This window comes from Chionomys nivalis, chromosome 21 (assembly GCF_950005125.1).
Source record: "Chionomys nivalis chromosome 21, mChiNiv1.1, whole genome shotgun sequence".
Classification (NCBI taxonomy): domain Eukaryota; kingdom Metazoa; phylum Chordata; class Mammalia; order Rodentia; family Cricetidae; genus Chionomys; species Chionomys nivalis.
This window is the reverse complement of record NC_080106.1, coordinates 22,302,325-22,319,798: the sequence shown is the minus strand read 5'-3', so window position 1 is coordinate 22,319,798 and position 17,474 is coordinate 22,302,325. Positions and strand designations below refer to the sequence as shown.

Here is a 17,474-nt window from a genome sequence, read left to right as displayed (position 1 = left end):
TTTACTAACCTACTATCCTCAAAAACTTATGAGGCAAGTGATGGTGGCAAACGCCTTTAGTCCCAACACTTGAGGAGGCAGACGTAGCAGAGTCTCAGTGAGTTCAAGGTCAGCCTGGTCTACAAAGTGAGTTCCAGGACAGCCAGGACTGCTACACAGAGAAAGCCTATCTCAAAAAAACAAAAAATAAAACAAACAAAAAAAAAAAAAAAAAAGAAAAAACAGTAATGAAGTTGGAGAATGGCTAAGCAGTTAAAAGCACTTGCTGTTATTACAGAGAACTTAAGTTCAGTTCTAAGCATACACACACTGAGGCTCACTGCTTCCAATAACTCCAGTTTCAGAAGATACAGGCACAGACAAGTAGGCACAAACAAATACACATAAAATATATTTTAAAAAATTAACTCATCTTTCTAGACAACTATCTAGTCTTCCACTAAATATATATTCAAGAGAAAGGTAGGGGACAGAGAAAGTGAAATGTTACTAAAATTTATCAAATGTTGTTTATTTTCCAGAGTGACAAATTTTGGATAATCTAGTGCATTATTCTTTTTACTTTCTGCATAACTTAAATCTGCGTATGTGTATGTGTGTATTGCATGATGTGAACGCACATGCAGTTCCTTTATCACTTTCTGTCTTACTGCCTTGTGACAAGCTCTCTCACTGAACCTGAAGCTGGCTCTTTTGACTAAGCTAGGCTGGCTGGCCAGAAAACTCCTGAAATTAGCCTGTCTCTTTGCCCTAATATTGAGAGTTACAAGCATATGTATTTATGTCTGGCTTTTAAAGCCACTTTTTAAAATTCAAACTTAAGTCTTCACATTTATAGAATATGCTTTTTCTCCAGAGTCATTTCCTTAGTCTTGTATTACTTACATTTTAAATGAGCATGTAATATATTTATAAACACAATATGCTCTTTTTTTGTGTGTTTGCTTTTCGAGACAGGGTTTCTCTGTGTAGCCCTGGTCGTCCTATAACTCACTCTGTAGACCAGGCTGGCCTCAAACTCAGAGATTCGCCTGTCTCTGCCTCCCAAGCGCTGGCCACCACTGCCCAGCACAATATACTCTTTCTAAGATCAGAAAAACAGCAATTTGACCACCAACATCTTATTTCCTCCGATGAAAAAGTTAGACAGGACGGTTTCTTCTAGACTAACAAAGAACATCCAATGCAGAAGTATGGCCATATCAACAAGCAGACGAAAGAGGCTCACCACATTTGCTTTCTCTTTTCGCTAAATCAATATATTCATTCACTCATTACTATGTGTACAGATCTATGAAGCAAAGCTCCAAAGTTTCATACCTTCACAACAGGGTGACCACCAGTAGAGGCTTTCACTGCCCCACGGCTACCTTCCGTTTCATAATGGGCTCGATGATGAGTTTTAGGTTGCACTTCTATTTTCAATTCACATTGTCCAAAGTGAGTTGGTAGAGGCCAGTCTAATGGAGGTAATGAAGATGTGCTATAAACAAAACACACACACAATTTCACCATATTATCATTGCTAAGCGGAGATCCAAAGATTCTCTTTGACACTCCCAGTATTTTTTCCAGTGGTTTTTGCAGCAGAGTATTCCAAAACCAACTTCATTTAGTAAGTTATAGTACCAACTATGGTATGTATTTAATAGACCATCCTTTTTAATTAATTTATTTATATTTTATTTATTAGTTTGGTTTTTTTTTTCTTTTTGAGACAGAGTTTCTCTGTGTAGTCCTGGCTGTCTTGAAACTCACTCTGTAGACCAGGCTGACCTCAAACTCCAGTCCAGGCTAAGATCCACCTGCCTCTGCCTCCCAAATGCTTTGACTAAAGTCGTGCGTCACTACCGCCCCATGACTATTCTTTTTAATGAATAATTATAAATAATTCTTTAACCTGAAGATTAAAATATACTGTTTCTACATTTAGTATTTCTTTTTTATTTTGAAAAAGGACAAACTCTATAACGATTTGTAAATTCTCAACTCTGTATATAACCATAAAAGCAATCAAAAGAACAGTAGTTCAGTTTCTTAAAGATATCCATTCTCTGTATATATATATCAGTAGCTCTATAAGACTAAGTATCTTTTTTAATGTATGAGTGTTCTGCCTGCATGTATGTCTATATGCCATGTGCACGTCTAATACCTGAATAGGCCAGAAGAGGGTGTTGTATTCCTTGGAGCTGAAGTTACAGAGGCTGTCAGTAGACAGGTGGGTGCTGGAATCGAACCGAGATCTTCTGGTTTTGTAGAATATTAGTTTATTTTGTGTTACATTTGCTTATGCTGTGGGATATTTGTTTAATAGTACAAAGAAGTGCTATATTCTTTTATGTTGCATTTATTTACCTCTGTAAGGTTAGGTTACTTTGTCTGCCTAAAATACTTGATTGGTCTAATAAAGAGCTGAACATCCAATAGCTAAGCAGGAGAGAGAAACAGTCAGGACTGGCAGGCAAAGAGAACAAACAGGAGAAACCTAGAGAGAAAAAGAGAGAAGGAGCAAGAAAAGGAGGAGAGGAAGATGCCAAGGGTCAGCCACCCAGCCAGCCACGGAGTAAAAAAGAAAAATAGAATAAAGAAAGGTAAAAAGCCCAGAGGCAAAACATAGTTAAAGAGAAACAGGATAATTTAAGTTAGGTGGCTAGAAACAAGTGAAGGCATTCAAAAGTAAGAATAAGTCTCCATATAATTATCTGGGAACTAGGTGGTGTGCCCTGAAGAGTTTAAAAAACAATAGCAGAAAAAAAAAAAAACCCTACATTCTTGAAAAGCAGTAGGTACTCCTAATAACTTGAGTAATCTCTCTAGGTTCCAAGCCTAAGAACCCTTAAAATCTAAATTTTTCTATTTCTTTCAGTATATATCTCTCCACCCTTGTGTACAGATCTGCAGAAATCAATCTATTATGCTTCTGGCCTCATCCACTTCCTATGATTTCATTCTTCTCTCTCTGAGAAACTGCTTATTATCTTAGGCATCCTCTGTATCTTGAAGAAAAATTTAGTTTCAGTGCATAACTGCCTAAAACAAAAACAAAACATCTGTAGTATATTTTAAAAGGTTAGTATTTCCTTGATTCATAAGAATTTAAACAGTATAATGACTGAAAGGTTAATTTATATATATTAATACTGAAAATGTTATAAGGGCTTGGGAGATTGTTCAACAGGAAGAGTGCTTGTCAGTCTTTGATGAGGGCTTAGTTTGAATCCCTGGAACACACCTATAAGCCAGAAGAGTGGCCCAAGTCTGTAATCCCAGAACTGGGGAGGCAAGATAGGAGGATCCCTGGGGTTATCCAGACAACCAGGTTAAATGAGATCTTATCTTTAAAAACTAAGTGGAGAGGCAAATAAGGAATGAAGAAGACATCCAATGTCAACCTCTGGCCTCCACGTGCCCCTATATGCACACATGTACACATACACATGAAGAAAATGTTGAACTAGAAAATTACTTACAAATCTACAGGTTAAACAGTAACAGACACAAAGCTCAGTTAGTAGAGTTCTTGCCTAGCCTTCAAGAAACCCTTGGTTTGAATCCGATCTACATAAAACTAGGTATAATGATATATGCCAGGAGGCGGGACAGGGGAATCAGAACTTCAAGGTCATTGCCAGTTAATATAGTAAACTTGAAGCCAGTCTGAGTTATATAGGACCCAGTCTCAAAGAAAGAAAATAAAACTGTCAAAAGTTAGGAAGGCCAAGCACAAATAGCATGTACCTATAGTCCCAGATACTCTGGGAGGCTAGAATAGGAGGACCGCATATTTTAGGTTGACATGGGTCAACACAGGCAATATAGCAAGACACTGTCTGAATAATATAAGCATTTAAAAGTAAGTAAATTGTGAGGAAAATGCTTGCCTTCAATAGGACAAAGCTAGAGAACTCAGTCAATAAAATGCTTTCCAAACTATGCAAGAACCCACATAAAAGTGGAAGGAAAGAATCAACTCCAGAAAGTTGTCTCTGACCAACACACACAGGGCATGAGACATATCTCATTCACACACATCCTTCTCAAGTGTGCACACATACAACAATAAAGTTGATTTTTTTGTTTTGTTTTATTTTATTTTTAAAGCTTGGTGAGCTCTCAGGCCAATAAGCAACCTTGTCTCACAAAATAAGATGATGACTCTAGGGAACACCACCCTTAGCTATCTTCTGGCCTCCATGTGAACACACATATACACCTTCACACATACACCTTCAAAATATGCAAATTCCCAGTTAATTTATTAGTAATATAATTCATACTATAACCTACCTGCACCATAATCTTTTCTAAATAAGAAAATTCCTTTTAGGGATCCTTAAATGTCATTTACTATTATCTACAATCTATCACCTATATTTTCTTCATTTATATACCTTTAAATGTAATGTTAGTCAATTTAAAAATACTTTTAAGACTTAAAGGGAAATAAAAAGGACTTCTAAGTTTTTTGCTGGTAGAATTTATTTTTTAAAAAACAAAGAACAAGGAAGATGAGGGCAGGGAAAGGGAAAAGAGGAGAGAAAAGAAGGAAAAGGGGAGAGGAAGGAGATAAGAGAGAGGGAAAGAAAAATGAGAGGTTGTCAAACATAAACAGATAATATAGTTAGACAATGCAAACAATCTTTAAGCATGAAAAAACAATCAGCAGTCATTTCTATCAACTCACCGAAATATAGGGGTGTGGCCAGGCTTTGGTTTGCTCCAAGTAAAGGGTGAAGGAACTGAAAGAAATTGGTCACCAGATGAATCTTTCTTTAAAGGATACTGAGATCCAAGGCCATCATCTACTGAAGTCTCCCGGGATGGTGATAAGCTCCCTTGATCATCTGAACAGACCTCTAATTTTCCTGGTAGTATGGCAGCTTGATCTTCAGAAGTCTTCCTTGTTTTCGAAGGGATATCAGTCTCAACACAGTACTGAAATGGGAAAGGTGTAGGGCCAAGGCCTGATCCAGTGTGGACAGAAGCAGTAAGCCAGGTATCTTCCGTTACACTTCCCCTAGGGGAGTGGCCAGGGGAAGGAACAGGTGAGTGATGGGGTGAAAGGGAACCAGCATAACACACTTCAGCACTAGAGTGCCGTCGTTTACCACAGGGAGAAGTGGGCCTTGATGAGGGTCCTGAGGCTGGTCTGGGGCTCAGCCAATTCTCATCAGTGATACTGGATCTAGGAGAGTGGCAAGGAGATTGCCGAGGTGACAAGGAGTGTCCAGGTCCATACTGTTGCTGCCAGGAGTCTTCTCCAGGACAGCCTCCTGGAGAGCCACCTGGAGAAGTCAGAGGTGAGCCGAGAGTAAATCGAGCAGCAGCTTCATTCAACTCTGAGTCCACATCATCATAAATGTGTGAGAGAGATTCACAAGAAGATGCATCTGAGAACCAGCTCCTAGAAGAAAGGCTGCTGGCAGGACTAGGACTAAAGGAAGACTCCCGGTAGGATGGCTCAAGTGGAAGATAGAGATGATCTCTAGAAGGTCTTTCCAAATATTCCCTTTCTGGGTCATTTATCTGTAGGTCGTCTTCATGTGCATCTGTTCCTTGATGACAGTTAGGAGAGATGGATGTAATTTGAATACTTGGGCACTCAAAGGGTTTGGGACCACCTAATGGGCTATATTTAGATTCAGAAATATCACCAGTTTCTTCATAATTTTTGTGACCTTGGAGCTGAAATGATGGTGACAAAACAGAGGAGTGAGACTGCAGCAGTCCATGATGTGGTAAGCCAAGTGATGAGTTTAAAGTAGATGGAGGTGGATCTACATTAAAGATGTAAATGGATGCACAATCATCTGGCTCAAGATCTATGAGGGAAGGAAAAACAAAAAAATCACCACAACCAAAAAAAGTCAATAAAAGAAATTAGAAAATTCAAGTGTATAAATTACTAGATGAAAAAGTAATAACAATCCTGAGAGAGAAAAAAATTTGGACACCAAAATGCATGTCATTACCTCCAGTAAAGGGTTGGGCACAGTGATTCTATCTGTTTATTGCAACACACAGGCAGAGGATTACTGAACATTCAACGCCTATCTTAGCTATACAGTGGGTTTCAGGCCAGCTTGAGCTATTTCATCAAGCCATATCTCAACAACAAGGTGACTTAAAAATGCATCTATTTATTTTTGCAGCTATGCATGACTATTACATATGGAAATATGTATTATGTGACATTCTTTTTCTTGACTTCCACATTTCCAAAAATTATTCTCTGAGAACAGACTATTTTTTTATAAAATGTATAGTGTGTATCTATATACTCACACACACAAATAAAAAATTAAAGCCACAGAACAATAAGATAATATAAATTGAATCAGCAAGATGGCTTAGTGGGTAAAGGGGCTTGCTGCCAAATCCAATGATGTAAGTTCAAGCTCTGGGACCCACAGGATAGGAGAAAACCAACTCCTACATTTTGTCCTATGACTTCTATAGGGGCACTGTGGCATATGCACACTCACCATCATGCTGGAAAAAAAAATACCCTGAATTTAATTTAAAATTTCAGACATTTTACTATTTTCATTTTTGTGTTTGCCTGCATTTATATTAATATACCACATGGGTACAAGTGGCATCAGATCTCCTGGAACTAGAGTTACAAAAGGTTTTAAGTAATTTTGTGGGTGCTAGGAACAGAACCTAGATCCTCTGCAAGAGCAGCAGGTGCTTTCAACACATATGCACCTCTCCAAGCCTCAAAGAATTTTTCTTTTTGGTTTTCTGAGACAGGGTTTCTCTGTGTAGCCCTGGTTGTCCTGAAACTCACCATGTAAACCAGGCTAGCCTCGAATTCACAGAGATCACCTGCCTTTGCCTCTCAAGTGTTGGGATTAAAGGCATGACCATCACTGGCAAGAATTTTTTTAAATGGTAGTGCCATATTTGGCAATTGCAGGTTAAGATTGAATGAAACAGTTTTTGAAAACACCTGGGACGTTGGATGGTGGTGGCAAATGCCTTTAATCCCAGCACTCAGGAGGCCAGAGGCCTGTGGAACTCTGAGTTCAAGGCCAACACAGTCTACAGATTGAGTCCAAGAAAGTCAAGGTTACAGAGAAACCCTGTCTTTGGGGGGGGGGGGGGACGGACAGAAAAAAAGAAAAGCACCTTGGGAGTTAGGAGGGAATGATGGTTTATACTTAAATCCTAGAATTTGGGAGGCAGAAGGATCACCAGTTCTAGGCCAGAGTAGGCCAGACAATGAGTTTGAGACTCATCTGGGATACACAGTGAGACTGTCTTAAAAAACAAATGGTAAGTTTTCACTAACTTTTGGTGGAGATATGGTTTATTGTTGTTTGTTCTACCCTACCATTAACTTTGACTCTTTCGTCATTTACTCTCTATAGGTCTCAGTTTCCTTGCAATAAAATTCAAGATTTCTCTTTTAAGAAGGTTATATATTTTTTCCTCTGTAGTCATATCATCAGGAATTCATGTTTGCACACAGCAGACCAGGATGGGGCTGGAAAGACGGCTCATCAATAGAGAGCACTGGCTGCTCTTCCAGAGAATCTGGGTTTGATTTGTTTTGTCTTTGAGCTTTTTGTTTGTTTGTTTGTTTGAGAGAGGGTCTTACTATGTCCTGAAACTTAGTATGTAGACCAGACTGGCCTTAAATTCACAAAGATCTTCCTGCCTCTGCCTCCCAAGGGCTGGAATTAAAGGTTTATGCCCACAAACCCAGTGTCTGGGATTGATTTGACTACCAGCACCCATACAGCAGCTTGTAAGTGTCTGAAACTCTAGTCCAAGAGGAACCAATGCCCTCTTCTATGGGTACAAAGCATGCACATGCTATACTGACCATTAGGCAAAACATCCATATACATAAATTAAAACAAAAATCACAGACACGGCTAGATCTTTACCGAAACAGAAAATAACTGATTGAGGATTTTGACTTATAGTTGATTATTAATCTTCATAAATTTAGAACTTTTAATTTATTCCTTAGCTAGGCATGGTAGCACACATGTATAATATCAGCACTCCAGTTTGGGCAGTGGGATAGAGTTTAAGGCTAGCCTTGGCTACCAAGAGAAACCCTGTCTCAAAATAAATAGTATTAAGTAAGATCAAATCCACCCCTTGCTAGAATATAATACTAAGCAAGTCCTGCCAGAGACTTAAAACCATACTAGCAACTATTATATTCTTCATCACTACATAATCCAGTTTTTAAAAACTCATTTTTACCTAATGTACTTTTTTAAAAAAAATCTTATTTTGAGTGAAAATCATTCATGAAAGACTTTATAGTTTCATTCTAAAGCATTTATTATACCAATGTTATTTCAGTGGTTGATTAATGCTGAAATTCATAGCTTCCTCCAAGTAAACTAAATAAAAAAGCATATAAATAAATGATGTGTTGAGGAATGGATCACTGTGTATCAGAGCTTTCTGTGTTGTCATGAGAACTTGAACTCGAATCTCTATCAACTAATGAAAAGAGATGGGTATGGGTGCATATGTCTGTAACCTCAGCACTGAGGGCTGAGAGGCAGGCAGTTCTCAGGAATTTCCAGCAGGCGAGCCTGCTCAGCGGAAATGGTGGGCTTCTGGTTCAGGGAGAGTCTCAAGGCTATAAGGTGAATAGCAATAGAGGAAAACACTTGACATCCTCCACAAGCCTCTTTGTGCATGGGAACATGGACACACACTTATAAACACACAAGCAGAATGTCTTAAAGTAGTACAAAGATGATGTAATGTACTGCTTCATCCTTTCCTCTCTGTCTAGAAGCCGCAACTCTGAAAATGATAGCAGCCACTCCAACCACACCTTAACAGTCTAAGATTTTCAACTCTAGATGCAAGATGCTTCAGAATCATCTCAAGACTTGTTAAATTTTTTAAAAAATGTTCTATCAGAGACTAGAGAGCTCTAGAAAAGCAGACAGCAATCTGGAGAACAGTAAACCAGGGGTTGACAAAATACAGCCTGTGAGCCAATCTGTCCTACCACTTGTTTGTTTTTTTTTTTCTTTTTTTCTTTTCTTTTCTTCTTCTTTTTTTTTTTTTTTGTGACAACCTACAAGCTAAGAATGGTTTTTAAAAGAAACTGGTTTTTTTTTTGGTTTTTTTTTTTTTTGTTTTTTTGAGATAGGGTTTCTCTGTAGCTTTGGAGCCTGTCCCGGAACTAGCTCTTGTAGACCAGGCTGGCCTCGAACTCACAGAGATCCGCCTGCCTCTGCCTCCCGAGTGCTGGGATTAAAGGCGTGCGCCACCACCGCCCGGCTAAAAGAAACTGTTTTATGAGATATAATAATATGATTCAAATTCTGTTGTCTATAAATAAAACTTTACTGGAACTTGGCCACATTTAATTATGTGCTGTCCATGGTTACTGTCCCATAAAGATAGAGAAGAGTAACTTTGAAAAAACACTTAAGTAGATGCCACATTGTTGCTTGGGACACAGTAATATAGTTTTGTTGTTGTTTTGTGGTGCTCAGGGCTGAACCTAGGGCTTTACAAATACTGGGCAAACATTCTACACAAAGCTATATATCCAGTCCTTTTTGTTTTGAGATAGAGAAGTGTGGGGGAAAGAGTGTCTGTCCATGAATCCCTGACTCGTCTGCAAACTGCTGTGTACATAAAGCTGACCTACAACTCTCTTAAGTGTACTAGTCTTGTGTTGAACCTGCAGTGATCCTGGACTCTGCCTTGTGACAAACACCAGTAATCCCAGCAGTTGGGTGGCTGAGGCACACATAGCAAGACTCTGTCTCAAAACAAAAATAACAGCAACAATCAATCAATCAATCAGTAAGCAAGATAAATATGGCATACATGCACATACTCCCAGCACCGGGAGGTGAAGCCAAAAAGATTAGGAATCCTAGATCAGCCATGGATATAGACACCTGGATCCTCAGTTCAGCTCTGTTTTCAAATTTTTAGCAAGGCACAGTAGCGCATATCTGAAATCCCAGTACTCAAGAGGATAAGGCAGAAGGACTGGCATAAGTTCAAGGCCAGCCTGAGCAACATAGTGAGTTCCAGAATTCTGGGCTACAATCTCAAAAAGAAAAAACAACAAAAAGAATAACTATGGATTAAGCAATTCTTCCCAGTTATATATTCATTAAAATATGTCTCTATAAGAACTTGTACACATATGTTTGTAACAGTATTATTTGAAATGTCCAAAGGGTGAAAAAAAATCAGATAATTCTCAATATATTAATGGATAACCAAACTGTGGTATATTCAATGAAATATAAAGTGGTACAAATAAGATACATTGTGGTACTGCATAAATGCAATCCAAGCTACTTAGTAGGCTGAAGCAACACAGTAAGAATCTTTCTCATTAAGAAAAGAAATGCCAGCTGAGAGATGACTCAGAAGTTAAGAGCACTGGCTGCTCTCCCAAAGGACCTGAGTTCAATTCTCAGCAACCATATGGTGGCTCATAACTGTCTATAATGGGATCTGATACCCTCTTCTGTCATGCAGGCATACACACAAATAGAGCACTTGGTGGTGTATGCCTTTAATCCCAGCACTCTGGAGGAAGAAGCAGGCAAATCTCTGTGAGTTCGAGGCCACTCTGGTCTACAAAGTGAGTTCCAGGACAGCTAGAGCTACACAGAGAAACCATGTCTCAAAAAAAAAAAAAAAAAAAAAAAAAAAAAGGGAAAGAAACCCACAATAAACAAATCCAGAATTAGGAAGAAGTGAAGACAAGCTAAAAAACTAATTGGGTACAAAGTTTTTTGGTTTTGGGTTTTTTTGTTTGTTTGTTTGTTTGTTTAATGAGTAACTAACTATGCTCCCAAATTCCCACACCCCCCAACTCTACTTTTTCTTAAGGCAGTAAATGAAATTTTCTGACAAGGTGAAAGGATGCCTGGGCAACCACACTGAAAACAGGATGATGAAATAAAGTCATTCTAAAATGCGTATATTGAAACCCTACGTGCTTTTCTACTCCCATGGCTCACAGCATAACACACTTATACTCTCTAGGCAATAGACTGGCAGACTTTCACTTGGGAATCTAATAACCTAAGGAAAAAGAACTACAGATAATGACCTCAAAGGTAATCTTGTTTTGTTTTTTTTTTTTAAAAAAAAAAAAACCTACAAGGCCTACAGTTAGCAAACATCCTTGTGATCACAGAATATATAATTTTGGTGCCCATTTAAGTCATTAGCAGGTTACAACAATCACCACACAGCTGAGAAAAGCTTCAAAATTTAAAATAGTCAAGTCAGGCATAGTGGCATATGGCCCTAATCCCAGCTATCCAGAGGCTGAGGCAGAGAATCTCAAATCTGAGGTATAGTTAGCTTCAAGATAGCCTAAGCAGCAGAGCAAAGCCATGACTCAAAAAACAAACAGATGCCCATTTAAGATTCAACAAGAGCCAGGTGTGGCAACACAAGCTGTAATACTAGTACTAAGAAAGCTGAGGCAAAGGATGTGAAACTCAGTGAGAGATCCTGTCTCAAAGGAGTAAGGCAGAACATGGGGAAAAAACTGCCCAACATAATCCTTTAGCTTCTGGGCGTGTGCAAACCAACATAGATAAAGAAACAAATAAACAAGAAAATTGTTGAAAATCACAACTTGAATTGAAAAAATATCGCAATAGAAGATAACAAAAAGTAATGTATTCCCATAGTTTCATTAATAAGCAACAGCAAGCCTGGCAATGATGATGCACGCATCCCAGCACCTGGGAGGAAGAAGCAGGTGGATCTCAGTGAGTTCGGGGCCAGCCTGGTCTACAGAGCGAGTTCCAAGACAGCCAGGGCTACACAGGCTCAAAAAAAGGGGGGGAAGTCAAATACATAAGGCATTCAGTAGGGCATTCAGTAAAGAAGTTTGGTGACACACACCTGTAATCCCAGCACTTTGAAGGCAAAGCAAAAGGATTACCGCCAATTTCAACACCACCGCTTGGAAGGTAGAGGCAGACAGATCTCTGTGAGTTCAAGGCCAGCCTGGACTAGTTCCAGGACAGCCAGGGCTACAAAGAGAAACGCTGTCGGGGAGGGGGAAGGGGGAAAGGGACAAAAAAAGGAAGGAAGGAAGGAAGGAAGGAAGGAAGGAAGGAAGGAAGGAAGGAAGGAAGGAAGGAAGGAAGGAAGGAAAAGAAAAACAATATACTGAGAAGCACTGTGCTAGAATAAACACATAATTTAACAAATATGATTTTTTATTATTAATATAGCCCATCAAGGCCGGGTGGTGATGGCACATGCCTTTAATTCCAACACTTGTGAGACAGAAGCAGGCAGATTTCTGGTTCGAGACTAGACTGGTCTACAGAGCTAGTTCCAAGACAGCTAGAGCTGTTACAAAGAGAAACTCTGTCTCGAAAAACCAAAATAAATAAATAATTAATTTATTATATATATATATATATATATATACACATATATATATATTACCAATGCAGAACAAAAATACTCTTCAAAGTATTTACTTATTTATGTGTATGGATGTTTTGATTGTATGTATGCTTGTGCATCCCATATATGCCTGGTACTCACAGAGGCCAGAAGAGGGATAGGTTTCCTTGACCAGCCTGGAATACACAAGCCAGTCAGAAAACCAGTCTTGAAAAAGAAAAAGAAAAGCCAGCCAGTCCCAGAAACACAGTGGAGAGCTACTAAGGAAGATACAAACCTCTGGCCTCCATACACACCAGTGTACCAGACACACACTGCATATATGTAAACACACCAATAGCGATATATCTGTAGTCCCAGCTACTTAGGCAAAGGCCAGACCGCTTGATCCAGGAGCTTACTGTGAGACTGGGTCATATAAAAAGACACTGTCTTTAAAACTGGTAGGGCGGGCTGGAGAGATGGCTCAGTGATTAAGAGCATTGCCTGCTCTTCCAAAGGTCCTGAATTCAATTCCAGGCAACCACATGGTGGCTCACAACCATCTGTAATGAGGTTTGGTACCCTCTTCTGGCCTGAATATTGTATGTATGTATGTATGTATGTATGTATGTATGTATGTATGTATGTATAAATAAATAAATAAATAGGAAAAATAAAATAAAATAAAATAAAAAATAAAACGGGTAGGGTTAGGGAGATGACCAAGTAATGTCTGTGAAGGGTCTGGAGGGGCTGGAGAGATGGCTCAGCAGTTAAGAGCACTTGCTATTCTTCCAGAGGACCTGAGTTTGGTTCCCAGAAACCACACAGTGGCTCACAACCATCCATAATGAGATCTGGTCCCTCTTCTGCCCTGCAGGTATACCTGCAGACAGAACCCAGCTATTCTCACTGTAAAACATTTTACAGAACACTTTTCACCTATCTCTGGAGGCTTGGAGCTGAATGAAGAAAGCTCTCTGAAGACTGGTACAATTTAAAATCCTATGACAGACTCAAATAAAAATCAGTAGCAGTACCATTACAGATGTGTCTTAAAAAATAAAAAGACAGCAATATTAGCAAGCAAAACAAACTAACAAACAAAAATCACACACACAAAACCAAGACCCAGTCCTGAAACACAATGTGATGAAAACAAAAGAATGAGGGTCAGTGGGCCTTCTCAGCAGGTTGAAGTGCTGGCCTCCAAGTCTGCTACCCTGAAGCCCACATGAAGGACAGCACTGGCTCCTTCAAGTTGTCTTCCAAACTCTACACATAAGCTGTGGCAGTGCAAGCGGACCCAAAATAAATATTTAAAAATGTTTTTAAAAATAAACATAGGGCCGGGCGATGGTGGCGCACGCCTTTAATCCCAGCACTTGGGAGGCAGAGGCAGGTGGATCTTTGTGAGTTCGACACCAGCCTGGTCTACAGAGCTAGTTCCAGGACAGGCTCCAAAGCCACAGAGAAACCCTGTCTCGAAAAACCAATAAATAAATAAATAAATAAATAAATAAATAAATAAATAAAAATGAGCATAGGTTTTTGTTTTCTTATTGGTTTCTTCCTTTTTCTTTCTTGTTTTTTTTTGGTTTTTGTTTTGTTTTGTTTTTCGAGACAGGGTTTCTCTGTAGCTTTGGAGCCTGTCGTATAACTACTTGTAGACCAGGCTGGCCTCAAATTCACAGAGATCCACCTGCCTCTGCTTCCTGAGTGCTGAGATTAAAGGTGTGCGCCACTACCGCACGGCTTGGTTTGATTTATTTTTTAAATTATTGTATGTACGATGTATCAGTGTAGGCATGTGCATGTCACAGTGTGCACTCAGAGGTCAAAACCTTGGGAATCGGTTCTTTCCTTACATCTTTACAGGGAGTTCAGGGACTAAACTCACTTCATCAGACTTGCATAACAAGTCTTTTGACTGCCATGCACATCTTACAAGTCCTTTTTTTTTTTTAAACTGGTTTCAGGTAGCCTAGGATTGCCTCACACATTTTATCTAATAATTATAGGCTAATCTTGAACTCCTGATCCTCCTGCCTCTACTATCCAAGTGCTAGGATTATAGGTATATATCATACCTCACATTAGATGAATTTATTTATTTACTTGATTGTTTGTTTAGTTAGTTAGTGTAGCCCTGGCTGTCCTGGAACTTGCTCTGCAGACTAGGCTGCTCTTGAACTCAAGAGATCCCCCTGTTTCTGCCTCCCAAGTGCTAGAATTAAAGGTGAGTGCCACCATTGCCCAGTTAGATAAATATTTTTAACAAAGCAATTATCACTCTTTTCTCCCCTGGGTTTTTCCTCATACTCACTAAAATACACTTACTTGTCTCTATCACAGTTTTGCTAGTATCTCTAGGAGCATCCTTCAATTCCTATCAAGTAAAGTGTGAAACAGAATATTAGCAGATACATGATGGTCCACATCTGTAATCCCAGCATCTAGAGAAGTAAAGGTAGGAGGATAAGGAATTTAAGATTCTCCTCAACTACATCAAGAGTTCTAGGCCAGCTTGGATTACAGGAGATCTTTTCTCTAAACAAAACAAACAAAACATTGAGCTTGATGTTACACTCCATTAATTCCAGCACTTGAGGAGCAGGGCAAGAAAATCTCTGAGTTCCAGGCTAGCCTGGTCTACATAGTGAGTTCCAGACCAGCTAGGACTATATAGTGAGACCCATCCCAAAGGAACTTAATAAATAAAGTCAAGCATAATGGTGTATACTTGTAATCCCTGTACTTGGGAGGTGGAGGCAGCAGGATCAGGAGTTCAAGATCAGTCCTGGTTACATGGCCCGGCTTGGCATACACAAGACCCTACCTCAAAACAAGACAAACATACAAAAGCACAATATTAAACTATTATTCCAAGTTAACAGTGAAATGTTAACCACTGACTCAATTACTCAATACATACTCTCACTGCATCCAAGTCTACAGAAAAATCTAGTCTATGGCATGAAAATATGTATTGGCAGCAATCAAATTCTCTTCTACAATACCTAATATATGAACTGTAAAAATATTACAGAAAATCGTAACAAGCAACTTCCCTTTTTTCATCCTGATTTAAATATCCAATTATACTTGTATGATCATTAAATCAATCTCCTTTCAAACCTTACTGAGTCAGTAACTGAAAAAAGTAGAACAATATAATTAAATGCAAAAGAACATCAGTATTTTTTTTTTTAAGGTAAGGTCTATGTAGCCCTGGAACTCCACTATGGAGACCAGAGTAGCCTTGAACTCACAGAGATCCTCCTGCCTCTGCTTTCTCAATGCTGGGATTAAAGATGTGTACTGCTATGACTTGCATTAAAAGAAAAAAAAAAGTAATGAAATCAGGGCCAGAGAGGTGGCTCAGCAGTTAAAGGCACTGACTACTCCTCCAGAGGACCTGGGTTAGATTCCAGTGACCCACACAAGTGACTCACAACCATCTGCAGCTCCTGTCCCAAGGGAATCTCACATCCACTTCTGGCTTCTACGGGCACTGCATATATGTGGTACACAATTATACACACAAAAACCCATATGTATAAATGTTAAAAAAAAAAAAAAAGCTTTTAAAGAATAAAATGAAAATGTCTAAGACCAATTACTCCAACTCATGTCAAGTTGTTTTTGTTGTTTGCTTTTGCTTTTAGATTTTCTTATTTTAAATCACGTGGGTATGTGCATGTGAGTACAGGCACCCTCAGGGCCAAAGGTGTAAGATCTCCCTGGAGCTGAAATACAAATAGTTGTGAACTTCGTGACATGTGTATTACCCCAGTTACAAAAAACTGAACAAAAGCACTGAGTGAAAATAAAAACAGAGCTGGGCATGGTGGCACATGAATAAGGGAGACTGACAGAGGATTATAAATTCAAGACCAGCTTGGATTACATGGTAAGACTGTATCTCAAAAATAAAAAAAATAGCCGGGCAGTGGTGGCGCACGCCTTTAATCCCAGCACTCAGGAGGCAGAGACGGGCGAATCTCTGTGAGTTCGAGGCCAGCCTGATCTACAAGAGCTAGTTCCAGGACAGGAACCAAAAGCTACGGAGAAACCCTGTCTCGAAAAATCCAAAATAAATAAATAAATAAAAATAAAAAAATAAAAACTGGATATTAGAAGATAATTTATCAAAGGCATAGTAAATTATATTGACAGCACTAAGCAAAGTAAATTACAGCCAAAAGCTCTATCTAGGAAAAAAGTCTCAAAGTTTACACATGAAAAACCTGTTGTAGTAGGTGTAGCTAAAACAGGAAAACTACCATAAGTCTGAGAATAGCCTGGGCTACAGAGGAAGCTATTTTTAAAGGAAAAAGGTATATTAATATTTGAGGATTATGTAAATTTCTTGCAAAAATAAATTATAAAACAAAATATTTCTTCTCTTCAAAAACTCAAAACCAGTAGTAGGTAAGATATTATACATAATGTAGCATGCATTTCTTCTGGTGATTCTCATTTTGGACTAGAAAATACTTAATAAATTTTGGGGTAGAAAGACAGCCCAACAATTATGAGGACCCACAATAGGTGGTCCACAACTGTCTATATCTGCAGCAAGGTGGGAGGTGGAGACCAGAAGATTGCTTAGGCTTGCTGGCCACCAGCATAGCTTCAGATTCAGTGAAAGATCTTGTCTTCGAGGGAAAAAAGCAAAGAGTAATAAAATGGAACATTGCACTTCCTCCTCTGGCATCTGTGCACATGGATATAGATATATATATACACACACACACATATATACATACATACATATACATACATACATACATACACACACACAAAAGCATGCTCACAAAAACTTGAGTGAATTCAAGCCTGTTTTGTGGGACCCTGTCTCAAATAAATAAACAAACTGAAACTGAAAGCTAGTCACATGTGGTAAGACAGGCTTTTAATTCCAGCATTAGGGAAATAGAAATAGGAGGACCCCATGAGACGGTTCCAAGAGTACAAGTTCATCCTCTAGTAGGTAGTGAGAGGTAAGCTACAGCTAAAGCACAGGAAGACCTTGTCTAAATAAATAAATAGATGGGGGAGAATTCAGTACATAAAGTACTTGC

At 38.9% G+C, this 17,474-nt stretch overlaps 1 protein-coding gene across 3 annotated transcripts in view; it reads right to left on the bottom strand.

Annotated features, from left to right (window-relative positions):
• The window catches only part of Nfatc3 (nuclear factor of activated T cells 3), a 70,472-nt gene that overhangs the window by 50,419 nt on the left and 2,579 nt on the right, over window positions 1–17,474 (bottom strand). For all 3 annotated transcript variants that reach the window (XM_057753375.1, XM_057753377.1, XM_057753376.1), the window contains exons 2-3: window positions 4,688–5,825; window positions 1,321–1,483 (exon numbers count right to left, since the gene is read on the bottom strand). In XM_057753375.1, the coding sequence (XP_057609358.1) occupies window positions 1,321–1,483; window positions 4,688–5,825 (1,301 nt within the window). The remainder of the gene's footprint in view (window positions 1–1,320; window positions 1,484–4,687; window positions 5,826–17,474) is intronic.